This window comes from Hyla sarda, chromosome 1, assembly GCF_029499605.1.
Source record: "Hyla sarda isolate aHylSar1 chromosome 1, aHylSar1.hap1, whole genome shotgun sequence".
Taxonomy (NCBI): domain Eukaryota; kingdom Metazoa; phylum Chordata; class Amphibia; order Anura; family Hylidae; genus Hyla; species Hyla sarda.
This window is the reverse complement of record NC_079189.1, coordinates 441,361,387-441,381,002: the sequence shown is the minus strand read 5'-3', so window position 1 is coordinate 441,381,002 and position 19,616 is coordinate 441,361,387. Positions and strand designations below refer to the sequence as shown.

The 19,616-nt window shown below is 45.9% G+C and overlaps 1 protein-coding gene across 4 annotated transcripts in view; it reads right to left on the bottom strand.

The window, feature by feature from the left end:
• Positions 1 to 19,616, bottom strand: part of TANGO2 (transport and golgi organization 2 homolog) — a 217,248-nt gene that overhangs the window by 23,501 nt on the left and 174,131 nt on the right. For all 4 annotated transcript variants that reach the window (XM_056532606.1, XM_056532610.1, XM_056532598.1 and 1 more), the window contains exon 6: positions 4,797 to 4,867. In XM_056532606.1, coding sequence (XP_056388581.1) covers positions 4,797 to 4,867 — 71 coding nt within the window. The remainder of the gene's footprint in view (positions 1 to 4,796; positions 4,868 to 19,616) is intronic.

Below are 19,616 nucleotides of genomic sequence, written 5' to 3'. Positions count from 1 at the left end.
GTGTTGCTAGCCAGAAGAAAGAAGATCAGTAATAAAATCCATTGCTATGTCGGTCCAGGGCAGCTCAGGGACTGGTAAAAGATGTAGTAGACAAGCAGTCTTGGCACGAGGGGTCTTGTCCCGGGCACAGACTGAGCAAGAAAGAACGAAGTCAACGACCCTCCTGTTTTAAAGTTGGCCACCAAGATTGTCGGGATATGAGTTGCAAGGACTTATACCATCATGATCGGCCAACAAAGAAGATTGACCCCATTTCAGGACTCGGAGTCTTAGACGGGGAGTTATGTAAGTCTTCCCAGGAGGCAGGTGATGAAGACTTGCTGGTGCTGCAGAAATGAGACGATCAGGAGGAACAATATGTCGAAGGTGAGATTCTTGGTCTTGTATTTCAGAAGATCTAGATAGAGCATCAGCCCAAAGATTCTTCTCTGCTGGATGGAAGTGAATAAAAAAGTTAAATCTGGAGAACAGAGACCAGCGAGCCTATCGAGGGTTGAGACAATTGGCAGTCTATAGATAGAGCAACTTCTTGTGGTCAGTATAAATAGTAAATGGATGTACAGAGCCCTCCAAGACATAACGCCATTCTTCCAAGGCCAACTTAATAGCCAAGAGCTCCCGATCTCCAATGGTATAATTTCTCTCCGCAGGAGAGAAGGTCTTAGAGAAAACTGAAACTGAAGTAGCATTTACTTCCAAAATAAATGGCTTGCCTGGATCGGGTCTTGACAACACAGGAGCAGAAGCGAAGGTGGACTTTAACTGTGTGAACGCTTCTTCGGCCTCAGGAGTCCAGACCTTCGGATTAGCAGTTTTCTTGGTAAGAGAAATGATGGGGGCAACCAAGGTGGAGTAGTGAGGAATAAATTGCCAATAATAATTGGCATACATAGGAAGCGTTGAATTGCTTTCAAGCCTGAAGGTTGAGGCCACTCCAGTTCAGTGGATAACTTGTTAGGATCCATTTGTAGACCTTGGCTGGTAACAATATACCCAATAAATGGAAGGCTGGTGTTTTCAAAAGTACACTTCTCAAGTTTTGCATTAAGACAGTTGTCTCGGAGACGTTGTGAAACTTGGCGGAGGTGTGAACGATAAGTGTGGAGATTGGGCGAGTAGATGAGAAGGTCATCCAAATAGACAACGACACAGGAGTATAGGAGGTCATGAAAAATTTTATTGACAAACTCCTGGAAGACTGCTGGAGCATTACAGAGTCCAAATGACATTACAAGATATTCGAAATGTCCGTCACGAGTATTAAACGCAGTCTTCCGCCCTTTCCCTTCTCGTATTCAAATCAAATTATAGACCTCTAGAAGGTTTAGTTTAGAGAAGATCCTGGCAACCCGCAGACGATCAAATAATTCAGAGATTAAAGGAAGTGGGTAGCGGTTCTTTACTGTAATTTTATTCAAGTCTTGGTAGTCGATTCAAGGTCGCAAAGACCCGTCTTTCTTTTCCCATGAAGAAGAACCCGGCTCCAGCAGGGGAAGAAGACTTCCTGATAAATCCCTCCTGAAGATTCTCCTGGATGTAATTAGACATAGCCTGAGGTTCAGGGACTGACAGAGGGTCGATTCTGCCCCGGGGAGGAGTGGAGCCGGGCAGTAAGTCAACAGGACAATCATAGGAACGATGTGGTGGTAAAAGTTTAGCTTGTTTTTCACTAAAGACATCAGCAAAGTCCTGAAGGAATGAAAGCAAACTGGGCAGAGGACAAGACGATGGTTCCAACTTTGACAAACGTATTTGAATACAGTGGTTTTTGCAATGCAGTCCCCAATGAAGAAGTTCTCCAGTTCTCCAATCCAGCTGTGGGGAATGGAGTTGCAACCACAGTAGGCCAAGCAGGAGAGGAGAAGTACAATGAGGGAGAACATAGAAGGACAAATTCTCCTAATGCAAGGCTCCGACCTGCATAGACGACAGTTCAGTGCGGTATAGCACAGCACATTTAAGTCCTTCTCTGTTGACCGTAGAGATGTACAAGGGCTTTAACAAGCGAGATACAGGAATATGATACCTATGTACTAGGGAGGCATCAATAAAATTTCCCACGGAACCAAAGTCCAAGAAGGCAAGAACAGAGACAATCTCTTTGGAGGGTAAAAAAAAGCTGGACCGTCAAATTCTAGTGTAGAGAGGTGGTATTCACACCTTGGGAGGCCTCTCCTACAAACACTAGGTGCTAGCGTTTCCCTGACTGTGGACATACAGGACAATCTTTTAGGAAATGATCCGCACTGGAGCAGTATAGGCATAGATTCTGAGTTAGTCGGCAGGTTCTTTCCTGCAGGGTCAGACGAGACCGATCCACCTGCATAGCCTCCACTGCGGGAGGCAACGTAGAAGGTTGCAGTGGTTGCTGTAAGACAGGTACCAAACGAGGAAAGCGCCGAGATCGTGCAGATTCCCTTTCTTGGCGAAGTTCCTCACATCGCTCGGAGAAACGGATAGCAATCCGGGATGCCAACTGTATAAGTTCATTCAAGTTAGATGGAAATTCCCAGTCAGCAAGGGCATCCTTGATGTGACTAGATAGTCCCCTCTTGAAGGTGGCGCAAAGAGCTTCATTGTTCCATGACAACTCTGATGCCAGGGTACGAAACTGAATGGCATATTCGGCCATAGAGGAGTTGCCCTGTGAAAGACTCAGTAACGCAATCTCAGTGGAGGAGGCTGGAGCAGGTTCTTCAAAGACACCCTGAAATTCCATCAGGAAAGCCTGGAGATTGGTTGTGAGAGCATCACTGCGATCCCAAAGCGGAGTTACTCAGGCCAAAGCCCTTCCAGTTAAGAGAGCGATGACGAAGGCCGCCTTTGCTCGTTCCATAGGGAATTGTTCCCCATCATATTTCTCTGGAAGAGACAAGCGGTGTTTCGTTCCGGAGGAGACTGCAGTAATGGGAGGAAGAACTGGAGGAGGCTGTGGTTGTGGTAGTTGTTGCTGAGCAGTTAGCAACTGCTGCATCATGGCAGATAACTGGCTCAACTGCTGTGCCTGCAAGGCCAACTGCTTTGACTGGATCGCCGCAATTGGAGAGAGATCTGGATTATCTGCCAGAGGAACCCCAGCCGGATCTTGCTGTTACAGAGCAGGATGTGGATCTTCTAACCTGTGTGGCTGATGACACGGACCGTATCTGGGAGCGGAGTCTAAGGTGCCACTGGTCTTCACCAGAGCCCGCCGCAAGGCAGGATGGGCTTGCTGCTCCAGGCGACACCCAGGTCGCTACCCCCGACACGGCTTGATCACACAGGTAGCTGGGCAAGGCGAGGTACCAAAGGATGAAGCAGTAGTGTAGTCAAACGTAGAAAAAGGTCAAGGCAGGCGGCAAAGGTGCGAAGTCAAATAATGTAGCGGGAAGGTCTGGATACACGGTAAGACAAACAGGCAATATGGAACGCTTAATCTCAAGCTAGGGGCACTGAAGATTAGGTGTAGGTGTGTAGGTCAGGTGTAAAAACTAATTATGGGCGTACTGGCCCTTTAAATTTCAGATCCCCCCCCCCCCCCGTTAACCAATTTAATCAAATTGAAACAATCATTGTCAGTGCATTTACTGTAGCATCTTCATTGGAATTATATAAGGGTTAAAGTACTGTGTATTAAAAATACTGCGTATAGTTTTTAGTCTAAAAAACCCAGAAAGGCAATATATATCTACTTTAGAAGTTCTGGTTTATCAGCATTATTCAGGCTTGTAGAAGGCCTTATCTGTATGTCCTTGATCTTAGGCTATCATAAGGTAGATTTTATATATGCCTTGTGGCTAACAACGAATAGACTCTGTGATCTGCTTTTTAACAAAGTATAATATCTAAGCCCAGCAGTACAACACTAGAGTGCAGTGTTTACTTACCTCAATATCTGGAATAAAAAACAAGAATAAAACCATTGCACATAGTATATGTCAGTAATATGCTGCCAGTTAAGGGGTACTCCGGTGGAAAACTTTTTTTTTTTTTTTAATAAACTGGAACCAGGAAGTTAAACAGATTTGTAAATTACTTCTATTAAAAAAAATCTTAATCCTGTTAGTACTTTTTAGCAGCTATATGCTACAGAGGAAATTCTTTACTTTTTGAATTTCTTTTTTGTGTTGTCCACATTGCTCTCTGCTGACACCTCTGTCAGTGTCAGGAACTGTCCAGAGTAGCATAGGTTTGCTATGGGGATTTTCTCCTGCTCTGGACAGTTCCTGATACGAGCATCAGGTGTCAGCAGAGAGCACTGTGGACAACACAAAAAAAAGAAATTAAAAAAATAAAGATTTTCTTCTGTAGCAAACAGCTGCTAAAAAGTACTGAAAGGATTAAGATTTTTTAATAGAAGTAATTAACAAATCTGTTTAACTTTCTGGCACCAGTTCATAAAAAAAAAAAAAAGTTTTCCGCCGGAGTACCTGTTTAATGTTTATCAGAAGGCAAAAACTATCCTTCATATGTAAAAAAGTTAAGAAATATCCTCAGTAATTTGATAATGAATTCACCTATGTGATGTTTTCAAGCCATGAAACCAAAACAATATGAGACATGTGATTTGACATTTCTTACAAAATAATTTCATCTCATTATAATGAAAACCAATATTACTTACATACATTTGGCCTTCAGGGTCCAATTATGCAAATTATACAAATAAGTGAATACAGCTGTGCTACTTTCTTTATATTATTAAACAGTAACTTAATCACCGTGATTTCACATTCAATAATTTTTCTTTGTAGCAATTCACAAATAATAGTAAGAATAATACTTATTAATAATTGTAATAAAATACGTTGACTCACCAGGCTTTACTTGGATTGGTTCTCGCTCTCCTTTGGATCCATAATAGTAAACTACATCTCCCTTTGTATTGCTGAAAAAAAAAATGCAATACATATTATCTGTTTCTCCTATAGTACACACGTTTCTTAATAATGAGTTATTAAAAAGACTGCTTTCTTCATCTCCTGACACTAGAGAAAGGTCACACATGAAACAATATTAAAGTATTGCATGAAATGCAAAGTTACATTGGCCTCAGATTATTCACATTATAGTTCATCCGTTTTTAAACATCCGTTTTATGTATTTTAAAATAAAAAAACAGACATAATAACGGATGAAATAACGGGTGCTAACGGCTGAATTACGTCCGTCAAAATAACATCCATATTCATCCATAAGACCCGTTATAACATCCGTCATGTACACCATTTTAACACCTCTGCCTACAGACTCCCACAGCCGGGACTACTACTACGCCCTTCATGGAACAGACTTTTTTCCATGATGGGAGTAGTAGTTCCCCGGCTGCGGGAGTCTACCGGTGGCTGGGGAGGATACATTAGTGTTTGTACTACTACCTTCATCATGGAAAAGACTTGATGGGGGTTGTAGTACAGGGGCTGAGGGAATGATTGCACCGGGTTTCACTTCTGAGACCCAATGCGATTAGAAGTTATTAAACAGGGGAGCGGGAGGCATGCGATGTATGGTGTATTTTACTTTCCTTTTTAAATTCCCCGCCGGGAGCCCTGAATGGCCGCTATGGAGGAGCCATTCAGGGCTCCAGGCGGGGTTTTTAAACTTCAGTGCCACCCCCTGAGTATATTCATTTTATTCCCCCCCATGTGTATATGTATGATTCCCCCCACCCCCACCCCCGTATATAGATGCGCCGCAGGGGTCAGACATATATCCATATGTCTGGCCCCCACAGCACTTCTATAATCATATGCCTCCGCAGAGCTATGAATGAAAAGTATTCTAACAGCAGCGCATCTGTCCGGGAGGTCGGCCGGCCCGATGAACTTGTGTTAGAATACTTTTCCTTCATAGTGCTGCGGAGGCATATGATTATAGAAGCAATGTGGGAGCCAGACATTTGGATATATGTCTGACCCCCGCAGCGCATCTATATACAGATGCCGCCGCAGCACTATGAATGACAAGTATTCTTTCAGCAGCGCATCGGGCCGGCCAGCTTCCCAGACATAAAGCGTTCCCTGGCCCCCACAGTGCTTCTATATTCATATGTTGCCGCAGCGCTATGAAAAACAAGTATTCTTTCAGCAGCGCATTGGGCCGGCTTCCCGGCCCGATGGGCTGCTAATAGAATACTTTAAGAGCCAAAAAGAAATTCCAAAATAATGTTCATGTCCACCACAAACAAAAGAAAAAATGAGCACAAAGCAAATCAAAGGTGTGATTGCCCAAAAAAAGAACCACCGTGAGTTAAAAATAATAATACTGGGATTGATATCCCCTGGATATATCAGATATTAACACATTGAAAGTATGACAGCCACTTAGGCTTGTCAAGATATATAACAAATTGTAATAAATTTTGCTCCACCAATCTGGAGACTTGCCACAGCTGGAGATCCAGTATACATCCTACAGGGTAAGAGAGGGGGATAGGTTGGGTGGAAGGGGGGGGGGGGGGAAACGGGCCTAGCAGAGAATAATGGCCTTATGGATGGGCGGCCTCTACCTCCTTAACCTACTGTACAGTCCCTGTTACTACCCCCTATACCTAGGCGGGGTGGGCGTCCTTATAAGGAAGGTCCCGCACAGGAACCTACCCCTGTAATGGCCTGTTAAAGCCCTATCTATTTCACAGAGAGGAGGCTCTCTATCTCACTAGAATCAGCTGTCTATTTAGGTTGGATGGGAGAAGGAAAAATATACCTATAATCACACGATTGTATCCTTCTACTCACACCCCTAGGATGTGTGAATAAGGAAAAAATGCTATATGTCAAACTGTGGAACGGGAATCAGATATAAAGCATAATACAGATATCACAATGCTATATGATCCTCAGATATTGAAGTTAACTATGCACTGGAATATTGCTTCAAATATAGCCAAATTATTGATGACAAAAAGTGATATCAATGATTAGATATTACCCAGGAAAATAAAAAATCCTTCCAACATTGCAGAATCAATAATTGCAGAACATAGTATATATTCCAGAATTCCTCAATTTCACAAGTGAATTATAACCACCAGAATAGACAGAAATATTTTTAGATATATTCTAGTGAAATTCAAAGATACTTAGCTGGACCCCCAGGTATGGAAAGTTAGTGATTTAACAAAAAACATTCCGACGCGTTTCTTGCCCCGGTAATCAGGGGACAATGAGGGGCAGTGGATAAGCTCATGATGAGATGTAGATCATCAAATTGCGGGTGATGGCAGATGCTGTCAGTTGAACCCAAGCGCCATGTTCGAATGCTAGAAATCCTCCTCTTATATACACATCCTGTACTGGCTACAGCCAATCAGTCAGGGATAAACCTAATGAGTGGCAGATTAAAGAACCAATTGCCGCATTACCTGCCGCTAGGACTCACCTGTAAGTGACGTCACTAGTTAGGCCGTCATCCACTGGTTCCGGATCCTCATACTACTTCCGGAGCGGCTGCATCAATGTGCCAGACTTCCTCAAAGTACTGCGTGATGACGATGTGGAGTCGGCCACATGATCGCCAATACGTGTCAGTGCCCTGTGTTTGTAAACACAGTGGATGACGCGGTGGTCACATGACCGTTGCAGCAGATCATATGCTCAACTGTCAGTGCTCTATGTCAATATACGCAGACCCGTTGTGCATGCGTAATAGAGGCTGTGTGGGACTTAATGGATTTTACAAATAGTCCTTACACACATCGTCTATGAGTGATAGATAGTTACGAGCATGCGCCCGATGTGAGGAACGGAGAATGAAAGTGGATGTTACGCCAAGCGCTCTGGGTCCCCGCTCCTCCCCGGAGCGCTCGCAGCATCCTCTCATTCCCAGCGCCGCGGTCAGACCTGCTGACCGGGTGCGCTGCAATATCTCTCCCAGCCGGGATGCGATTCGCGACGCGAGAGGCGCCCGCTCGCGATGCGCGTCCCGGCTCCCGTACCTGACCCGTTCCCCGTCTGTCTTGTCCCGGCGCGCGCGGCCCCGCTCCTTAGGGCGCGCGCGCGCCGGGTCTCTGCAATTTAAAGGGCCACTGCGCCACTGATTGGCGCAGCAGGCCTAATCAGTGTTATCACCTGTGCACTCCCTACTTATACCTCACTTCCCCTGCACTCCCTCGCCGGATCTTGTTGCCATTGTGCCAGTGAAAGCGTTCCCTTGTGTGTTCCTAGCCTGTGTTCCAGACCTCCTGCCGTTGCCCCTGACTACGATCCTTGCTGCCTGCCCTGACCTTCTGCTACGTCCGACCTTGCTCTTGTCTACTCCCTTGTACCGCGCCTATCTTCAGCAGTCAGAGAGGTTGAGCCGTTGCTGGTGGATACGACCTGGTTGCTACCGCCGCTGCAAGACCATCCCGCTTTGCGGCGGGCTCTGGTGAATACCAGTAGCAACTTAGAACCGGTCCACCAACACGGTCCACGCCAAACCCTCTCTGGCACAGAGGATCCACCTCCAGCCAGCCGAATCGAGACAGTGGACATGAAATTAACTTAATAAAAGGTGTATATTGTTCTGAATGATACCCTGTGTTAAAAAAATGATGTAACCGCTATGAATAGCGTTAGTGTGTAGGGGAGGGCGCATATCTAACATGGACAGAAATGAATGTCTTGGGACATGCTATCACTGACAGACATTCTCCCCATGTAGTCCAATCTAGATAAACTATAGGGGAATATCGTTTTTAACAATAGCGAATCTATAGCCATAGTGTAGACTTTTAGCAATGATAACATTTGTATCAAGATCTGAAATTTAATATAAACCTGGAAAACATGGTAGATGTGAATCCATGTTTTCCAATTTGGCCTCTGACCCTCAGTTGGTCAGGGATAAGAATGGGAAAAGCACTATCATGTACCAATACCCAAGGCTGGAAACCTGAGTACCAAAGGAACCATGGTCTTCAACAGAGAAAACGTTATTTTTCCCTGTAAATGGTTCCTGACCATAAGTCCTGAATCATAATATTAAGTGCTTAAATAAAACAAGTATAAGACAGAACCTCATTCATTCCCAAAGGTGAGGTGGACTTGAATCGAAAAATCCACTGGGTTTCTTTCTGCAGGAGAAACTTATCAAAGTCTCCTCCCTGTGATGAATGACGTACCACATCTAGAATGGAAAATGTGACTTGTTTGGAGTCCCCATCATGTTTTTCATGAACGTGTCTCGCTACCGGAGTAGTGCGATGATGTCTGACATCTTTCAAATGCTCACAGACTCTCCTCCTACATTCGCGTACAGTTTTGCCAATATAGTCCATTGGACAACTACATTGACATAAATAAACTACCCCTTTGGTGAGGCAGTTGCCGAAATCTCTAAAATAGTACCTGTTACCAGTGGATGAGCTAATGACATATTTCATTCTTATCATAAACGGACAGGCACGGCATCCACTGCATGCGAAATTGCCGCAGATACGTCGATCTAGCCATGATCCTGGTGGATTCGGTCGGGAATAATGGCTATGTACCAAACGATCTTGTAAACTCCTACCCTTGCGATAAGTGAGATAGGAGATATAACCCTGTCTAGGAGTGGATCTGTTTGGAGAATAGACCAATGTCTCTGCAGAATCTCTTAAATGGAGGCTGAGTGGTCATCGTAGGTAGCAATAATACAAGTGACCATCTCGTTTTGTTCATGCACTCGGGGTGTTAAAAGATCGTGCCGGTTTTGATTTAGCGCATATTTAAATGCGGGAGTGAGAACTGAATCGGGGTACCCTCGTTGGCGAAAGCGATCACGTAGCTTTCTAGCCTCCAAGTGGAATTCAGGGTCCGTGGAACAGTTCCTACGGACCCTGAGATACTGGCCTTTGGGAATGCCCTTACGTGAGGCTTGAGGATGGAACGAGGACCAGCGTAATAGGCTGTTGGTCGCAGTTGATTTGCGATAAAGGGAAGTAGAGAGAAGACCATCTGTTCCTTTCTGGACCAACACATCTAGAAATGGAAGCAAATGTGTGTCCATTTCGTATGTGAATCACAGGCCCAGATCATTGGAATTCAGTACGGCCATAAATGAGATGAAATCATCTTTGGAGCTATACCATAGTAAAAATACGTTGTCTATATATCTAGCCCACATTAAAATGTGGGATGTCCAGAAATTATCTTCTGGTGGGAAGACCACGGTGTCCTCCCACCAGCCCAGGAGGAGATTTGCATACGTGGGGGCACAAGGGCTCCCCATTGCGGTCCCCCTGAGCTGGTGGTAGGTCTTCCCATCAAATGTAAAGATGTTAATGTTACGCCGAGCGATCCAGGTCCCTGCTTCTTCCCGGAGCGCTCACGGCGTTCCTCTCTCTGCAGCTCCCCGGTCAGACCCGCTGACCGGGAGCGCTGCACTGACATTGCCGGCGGGGATGCAATTCGATTAGCGGGACGCGCCCGCTCGCGAATCGCATCTCAATTCACTCACCTGTCCCGGCTGTCATGTCCTGGCGCGCGCGGCTCTGCTCCTTAGGGCGCGCGCACGCCAGCTCTCTAAGATTTAAAGGGCCAGTGCACCAATGATTGGTGCCTGGCCCAATCAGCCTAATTAGCTTCCACCTGCTCCCTGGCTATATTACCTCACTTCCCCTGCACTTCCTGGCCGGATCTTGTTGCCATTGTGCCAGTGAAAGAGTTTCCTTGTGTGTTCCTAGCCTGTGTTCCAGACCTCCTGCCGTTGCCCCTGACTACGATCCTTGCTGCCTGCCCTGACCTTCTGCTACGTCCGACCTTGCTTTTGTCTACTCCCTTGTACCGCGCTTATCTCAGCAGTCAGAGAGGTTGAGCCGTTGCCGGTGGATACGACCTGGTTGCTACCGCAGCTGCAAGACCATCCCGCTTTGCGGCGGGCTCTGGTGAAAACCAGTAGCAACTTAGAACCGGTCCACCGACACGGTCCACGCCAATCCCTCTCTGGCACAGAGGATCCAACTCCAGCCAGCCGAATCGTAACAGTAGATCCGGCCATGGATCCCGCTGAGGTGCCGCTGCCAAGTCTCGCCGACCTACCCACGGTGGTCGCCCAGCAATTGCAGCAAATTGCCCAACAAGGACAGCAGCTGTCGCAGTTGACCGCCACGTTACAGCAACTTCTGCCACTGCTACAGCAGCAACCATCTCCTCCGCCAGCTCCTGCACCTCCTCCGCAGCGAGTGGCCGCTCCTAGCCTCCGCTTGTCCCTGCCGGACAAATTTGATGGGGACTCCCGACTCTGCCTTGGCTTCTTGTCTCAATGTTACCTGCATATGGAGATGTTGTCGGACCAATTTCCTACAGAACGGTCTAAGGTGGTGTTCGTAGTGAGTCTTCTATCTGGAAAGGCTTTGTCTTGGGCCACACCGCTCTGGGACCGCAATGATCCTGCCACAGCCACTGTCCAGTCCTTCTTCGCTGAAGTCCGTAGTGTCTTCGAGGAACCAGCCCGAGCTTCTTCTGCCGAGACTGCCCTGCTGAACCTGGTCCAGGGTAATTCTTCAGTAGGCGAGTACGCCATCCGATTTCGTACTCTCGTTTCCGAATTATCTTGGAATAACGAGGCTCTCTGCGCGACCTTCAATAAAGGCCTATCCAGTAACATCAAGGATGTGCTGGCCGCACGAGAGATTCCTGCCAACCTGCAAGAACTTATCCATCTGGCCACCCGCATTGACATGCATTTTTCTGAGAGACACCAGGAGCTTCGCCAGGAAAAAGACCTTGATCTCTGGGCACCTCTCTCACAGTATCCTTTGCAATCTACCCCTGTGCCTCCCGCCGAGGAGGCTATGCAAGTGGATCGGTCTCGCCTGACCCATGAAGAGAGGACTCACCGTAGGGATAAAAATTTTTGTCTGTACTGCGCCAGTACCGAACATTTCTTGGTGGATTGCCCTATTCGTCCTCCACATCTGGGAAACGCATGCACGCACCCAGCTCACGTGGGTGTGGCATCTCTTGGTACAAAGTCTGCTTCTCCACGTCTCACTGTGCCCGTGCGGATTTCTCCTTCTGCCAACTCCTCCTTCTCAGCCGTGGCCTGCTTGGACTCTGGTGCTTCTGGAAATTTTATTCTGGACTCTTTGGTAAGTAAGTTCTGCATCCCGGTGACCCGTCTCGTCAAGCCGCTCTACATTTATTCGGTCAACGGAGTGAAGTTGGACTGTACTGTGCGTTACCGCACAGAACCCCTCTTAATGTGCATTGGACCCCATCACGAAAAGATTGAATTGTTCGTCCTTCCCAACTGTACCTCTGAAGTCCTCCTCGGTCTGCCATGGCTCCAGCATCATTCTCCCACCCTTGACTGGACCACCGGGGAGATCAAGAATTGGGGCCCTGCTTGCCGCAAGAAATGCCTCACGTCTCCTCCCAGTCCCGTCAGGCAAGCCTCGGTGCCTCCTCCTACACCTGGTCTCCCCAAAGCCTATCAGGACTATGCTTTGCCTCCTCATAGCCCCTGTCCTGGTAACACTCTGCCCCGTGCCAAGCTTCACCCTCTGCCCTCCCTCCATATTCCCACTCCTGCTGAACTGCTTGCCTTTGATGAGGAAACCCTACAATCGCTCCCAGTGTCCTCGTCCCACGTGAAGCAATTGCCGGACAAAAAAGGGGGGAGACCTAAGGGGGGGGTACTGTTAGGCCGAGCGCTCCGGGTCCCTGCTCCTCCCCGGAGCGCTCGCGGCGTTCCTTTCTCTGCAGCGCCCCGGTCAGACCCGATGACCGGGAGCGCTGCACTGACATTGCCGGCGAGGATGCGATTCGCATAGCGGGACGCGCCTGCTTGTGAATCGCATCTCAAGTCACTCACCTGTCCCGGCTCCCGGCTGTCATGTCCTGGTGCGCGCGGCTCCGCTCCTTAGGGCGCGCGCACGCCAGCTCTCTAAGATTTAAAGGGCCAGTGCACCAATGATTGGTGCCTGGCCCAATCAGCCTAATTAGCTTCCACCTGCTTCCTGGCTATATTACCTCACTTCCCCTGCACTTCCTGGCCGGATCTTGTTGCCATTGTGCCAGTGAAAGCGTTTCCTTGTGTGTTCCTAGCCTGTGTTCCAGACCTCCTGCCGTTGCCCCTGAATACGATCCTTGCTGCCTGCCCTGACCTTCTGCTACGTCCGACCTTGCTTTTGTCTACTCCCTTGTACCGCGCTTATCTCAGCAGTCAGAGAGGTTGAGCCGTTGCCGGTGGATACGACCTGGTTGCTACCGCCGCTGCAAGACCATCCCCCTTTGCGGCAGGCTCTGGTGAAAACCAGTAGCAACTTAGAACCGGTCCACCGACACGGTCCACGCCAATCCCTCTCTGGCACAGAGGATCCACCTCCAGCCAGCCGAATCGTGACAGTTATGAGTCAAGATGTATCTGACTAAATTGACGACAAAACTATTATGAGCCGAAAAGTGGTTTCCTCTTGATGAAAGGTAAAATTCTACAGCTGCAAGGCCTTTTTCGTGAAGGATGGAACTATATAAGGCTTCTACATCAATACTAATCAATAGTACTGATTGGTCCACTTGAATATTTTCGACTCGCTTCAGGAAGTCCATAGTGTCTCTCAAGTAGGACGGCAACGCGGTCACAAAGTTTCTCAGAACCCTGTCAACATAGACACTAATGGCTTCTGTTATCGACCCGTTGCCTGACACTATTGGACGACCTTTAAGGGGTTTAACCCCATTATGTACCTTTGGAAGGCAATAAAATGTTGGTATTCGTGGAAATCTAGGATATAGATAGTTAAATTCTTTTTCATCTATCAACTGGTTACCTTTCGCTTCATCTAGTAAGATTTTTTAACTCAGAAAGGTAACCAGCAGTTGGAGCAGACATTAAGACAGTGTTGGATCAGACATTAAGACAGACATTAAGTTTAGTGTCCTCCCAGTGATTTGTATTTGTCTGACACTGATGATAAACATCACTATTCTATGATTTCTAATAGAATACTTTTCACTCATAGCGCTTCCGGGGGCTTATGATAGTGCTGCGGGGGGAAAATATTTAGACACATGCACTGCAGGGGACAATACCTATATAAATGTGCCATGGGGGGGCATATTATTGCACTGAGGGGGGACAATACCTATATAAATGCGCTGCGGGGGGCGATATCCTAACAAATTGATTAAGGAGGCATTCAATAAGGCAAACCAACTATCCCAAGAGGAATGTCTAATTGCAAAAAATAAATCATCAGATATTGAAAAAGAACCAATTAGATTAAATTTTATCACCACATATAATCATGCACATGGTCATATCAAATCCATACTCAAGAGACACTGGCATATCCTACAAACCGATCAGATTCTGAAAGAAACTATACCAATAGCACCGAATGTCACTTTTAGGAGAGCACCAACCTTGAAATCCATCTTAGCCCCAAGTAAATTAAGACAGCAAAACAAACGGAACAATAAGAACAAAGACCCAAGAAATGAATATGGGGTATATAGGTGTCACAAAAAACGGTGCCTGTGCTGCAACACCCTCAAAGCAGACATAAAAACACATACGAGCTTCACCTCCGGTGAAATATTCACCATAAAACACCGTTTGAACTGTTGTTCCAACTATGTAATCTATGTAATCGAATGCTGCTGTGGACAACAATATGTGGGCCGCACGACACAAGAATTACACCTTAGGTTAAATAACCATAGAACAAATATCAAGAAAGGATATACCCTACATAGTGTCTCCCGTCACTGTCGGGAAAAACACCCTCTGATCAAAAATCCGATCTGTATATATCCAATAGATCACATTGAAGATACTGTCCACAATAGATTCGAAGAACTATCCAAACGAGAGATGTTCTGGATATTCCGCCTTGGCACCTTAGTCCCAAGAGGTCTGAATGAAGCAGTGGAACTTATACGTTAACTACTTTGGGCTTATCCCACCCAATACATCCAACATCCACAGGGCCCACCACCATTATTTCCATAAGTATATTTACATCAAATCACCACCCAAATGACGCATTTAAATTTGCGTCCTCCACATCATTACTTTTTTATACATACACCTCAATATTTTTATCATTGTTTTTATCAAGTATTATATGTCCAATTTTAGAGTGTACCTCTATAGGTCACTTCCACATGTGTATGCTTTTTATATATATAATTGTTATACATGGTTTTATATATGTTTTTTTCCCCACCTATATGTTTGTATCCATGCATTATTGATTATTCTGCCAACTGTGATATTATATGTCCACCACCCATGAGAAAGACAGTGGAATACTGTGATCTCAATATATTATACACATAATTATGAGATCTCACCACAGTGTGACAATCACTACCAATCATTTTTTGCACCTATCCTACATCCATACACTCTCCATCCAAGGCATTTTTCCGCCTTGCACCTCCGTACCCATCTATAGACAGCCAATAGCGCACGAACCAACAAATATCAACCACCAATTAATAAATGATTAGGCTGATACCAGCATTTTTCTGTATATCCAATATACATTTGTCAATAACCAAAAAAGATATCATGACATTACAACAAGCGACAATAAGTATACATATAAATATAAACAAAAACCCTTTTCATTAACCCGATTATATCAGAATAGCAAGCTCAACCATAAAGATTATTATCCTAATGTACATATCGTCCCATACGATAGACACAATTTCATAGTATGCAGCAGCATAACTCATAGTGTAAAAGAAATAAAATAATCTTTTTTACACACTGATACACCAGTAATCACCTGGTATCTTCATCAATTACAATTGATATACGAGATGCATTACACAGAAACATAATCTATGGAATATTCAACTCACAATATTATATTGTATTATATTCCAATATATTAGCAAAATATTTCCTAGTATTCCCGCAGTCTACTGACATTTTTTCCTTAAGAGAACCAAATCGCAGTTTCCCACTTACCAACACATTGAGAACATCCTCTAAGCCGAACATGATACACCCAGCAGCTCTCTCTACATCCAACCACAAAGTAACACTCGGTACATTGTATACAAACAGCACATTTTATGAATGAATACTCCCGTTCTCAGCCGGCACGTCACATCCGGCACCCAGGTGACGCACCACACCTGTCACAAACTCCCGCACTTTTTGAAGTACACACTGTATATAAAGACTGTCTGTACCCCTGTTATCTATGACCTGATGAAGCAAGGGACCCCTTGCGAAACGCGTCGTCTAAATAAAGCTTTTAAAACTTTCAAATCGCTCCCGTATCTTCCTCCCTCCTCAACCCCCACCTGGGTTGGGAGCTGAACCATCTACGCATCCGGAGGCACCCCAGAGAAGCATCGCCGTTTTTTCACCAGGACTGGATAAGCACCTTGCCGAGGTCACCCAGTATCCACACCACTATCCGCCAGACCGACACCACGGAGTATCGGGATAGATGCTTGGCAGCCCAGAGGAGAACGTCTAGAGTGCATGCACTCAGAAAGCCCACATCAGTGTTGTGCCTGAGCTTGCACAACACTAGAAGGTGAGTGTGTTAACACACACTTTAATTTGGCTCCACTACTCCTGTATGCGCTAATTTTCAAGCTTTGCGATTACCACCATTTACGGCACTTAGATAGCGCCCCCTTTGTTTCCTTTCTTTTTTCCTTTTCTGCTGCGGGGGGCAAGACATATAGCGCAGCAGGGGGCAAGATATATAGAAGCGCTGCAGGGGCCAGACATATACCCCCCAGCGATTCTATATATCTTTCCCCACCGCAGCACTTCTATTTGAAAACCCCGCTGGCCATTCAGGGCTCTCGGCGGGGAATTTAAAAATGAAAGTAAAATACATTGTACATCGCAGGGGAGTGGAGCATGCCGCCCGCTCCACTGTTTAATAACTTCTAATCGCATCGGGTCTCAGAAGTGAGACCCGATGCGATCAATCCCTCAGCCCCTAAACTACAAGTAGCCAGCCGGCACGATGGTCTGCTGAAGGAATACCTGTCATTCATAGTGATGCGGCGGCATCTGTATATAGACGCGCTGCAGGGATCAGACATATATCCATATGTCTGGCCCCCACAGACAGCATACTGAGGGAGGGGGCAGAGACCTGCAGAGTGAGGCCACGCCCCCTCCCTTTGAGAGGAATTCAGACTAGTGAGCTAAATTAAAAGTGAAAAAATAAATAAAGGTGCTAGACACATAAAAATTAGATGTACATGGTCAGGATTAGGTACTGAGTGATATGTTTAAAAAAAGTTTTTTTTTTGGTTGGATCTGACAGGTACGCTTTAAGGGGACGCACTGAAGTTTAAAATCACATCGGGCCTCAGAAGTGAAACCCTGTGCGATCATTCCCTCAGCCCCTGTACTACAACCCCCATCATGGAACAGAGTCTTTTCCATGAAGAAGGTAGTAGTACAAACACTAATGTAGCCTCCCCGGCCACTGGCAGACTCCCGCAGCCAGGGAATGACTACTCCCATCATGTAAACAAGTCTGTTCCATGATGGGAGTAGTAGTAGTCCCTCAGCATTGCAGGAGTCTGCTGATGTCACCTCTTCTGAGCATGCTCAGAAGGAAATGATAAACCAGGTGCAAACGGATGACATAAAGGCTCATCCATTTGCCATAGACTTGATACTAAGGCTCATCCTTTTGCCATAGATTTCAATGTTAAAAATAACGGCTGTTAATTTACCCGTTTCTTGTGACGGAAGAAAAATTTGTGCATGTGCCTTTTTTCTTCAGTCACAAATAATGTCCGTTATTCATGACGGGCTATAACGGGTCATAACTTATAATCAAAAAATCCCATCGACTTTAATGGGATTTTGTAAAGGACATTTAACATCCGTTTTTAAGGCTTTTCTAACGCAAGTTTATAACGGGTCTTTTAACGGAGCAACTTTATAGTGTGAAAGGGGCCTAAGTGTACACAACTATAAAGGGGTATAATTATACTACAGTGTGCTAGCACCATACTCACCTCACCTGGTCAACCAGTGAATGTGAATTTTTTTTTAAACGTGTTGTGTTTTGTTTTTAGATTTACCTTATAGGATAGCTTTCCAGGAAGCAAAGTCTTAGCATTAGCCCCAATTACAGCTAGCGCTAAACCTCAATTATTATCCCAGTACCCTATGCCACAGGGGTGCCGGGTAGAACAAGTACCAGCAGGCCCGGAGTGAAAAAAATGGTGCTCCTGGGCGGTAACAGGCTGGAATTACTTAGGCTGGGGAGGGCCAGTAACAATGGTCCTTGCCCACCTTGGTAATGTAAGGCTGTTGCTGCTTGGTTGGAATCTGGCTGAGAATGAAAATACAGGTAATCACACTGATTTTTTTACATAAATAATTAAGTAATAAACAAAAAAAAAACGTGTGGGGTTCCCCCTATTTTTATTCTCGGCCAGATACCAACCAGGCAGCAACAGGCTGACGTTACCAGGGTGGGTGAGGACCATTGTTACCCTCCCCAGCCTAAATAACGGCAGCCTGTTACCACCTAGGCCTCTTCCTAGCACCCCTGTGGCGGTGGGTACCAGGGTAATAATTGGGGGTTAGCGCTAGCTGTTTTGGGGCTAATGCTAAGCCCTGGCTTAGTAATGGACTTTGTCTATTAGACAGCTTCCACTACTAAGCCTGTAAAGTAAATAAAATAAAAAAACATAACATGTTAAAAAACTTTTATTCCAAAAAACACTTCCCAACAAGCCCTCATTAAACATTTTATTAATATTAAAAAAAATAAAACGCTGATCATCGGCATAGTCCACCGAATCCGAAGTAATCCTCTGCATACACGTATCCAAAATGAGAAGAAAAAACAGAAAAAAACAGAAAATAGGTTAGTAAATTTATGGCCCTCTCCCCTGAGGAGAACGCCCAAAAAGAAGCATTTCCGAACAGGAAGCCTGCAGCTGTTGCTAAACTACAACACCCATCATTTCCAGGCAGCCTCCAGTTTAGCAACAGCTGGAGTCTTGCTGTTCCTAAACTACAACTCCTATGATGACAGTTGTAGTTTAGCAACAGCTGGAGGCTCGCTGTTCCTAAACTATAACTCCCATGATGACCGTTGTAGTTTAGCAACAGCTGGAGGCACCCTGTTTCTAAACTACAACTCCCATGAAACAAACAGGTAAAATACCAGGGAAGCCTGCACAACTCCCACACGACTGAGCTGCAGGACTACAAATCCCAGCATGTCCTCACTGTAAGGGCATGCTGGGAGTTGTAGTCATGCGGTGTAGGCTGGTTGGAGATGTGCGGGTGAGTGACAAGCCAGCCAGGGAAGCCTGTCACCTGCTTGCACATATGAAGTTAGGGCACTGTAATTTCATATTTCCCTCCGGGCACTGTGATTGGCTGTGACCAACCAGCCAATCGCCGCTGTCGGCGGGCAATATGAAATTACAGTGCCGTAAATTAAATTTTCCCCGCTAGGAAGCCGGCCCGGGGAGCTTGCTTGTTACCTGCCCGCACATCTCCCACCCGCACAAACTCCAAGAATGTCCTCATGGTAAATGCATGCTGGGAGTTGTAGTTGTGCGGTGCTGGTGTGTGGGAGATGTGTGGGTGGGTGACAAGCAAGCCAGGGAAGTGGGCGGCATTGCGCTGCTCTGCTCCCCGGTTGGTCAGAAAAGAAGATCATCTGATAAAAGCAGCCATCCCTGCCATCCATCAGCGCTGTG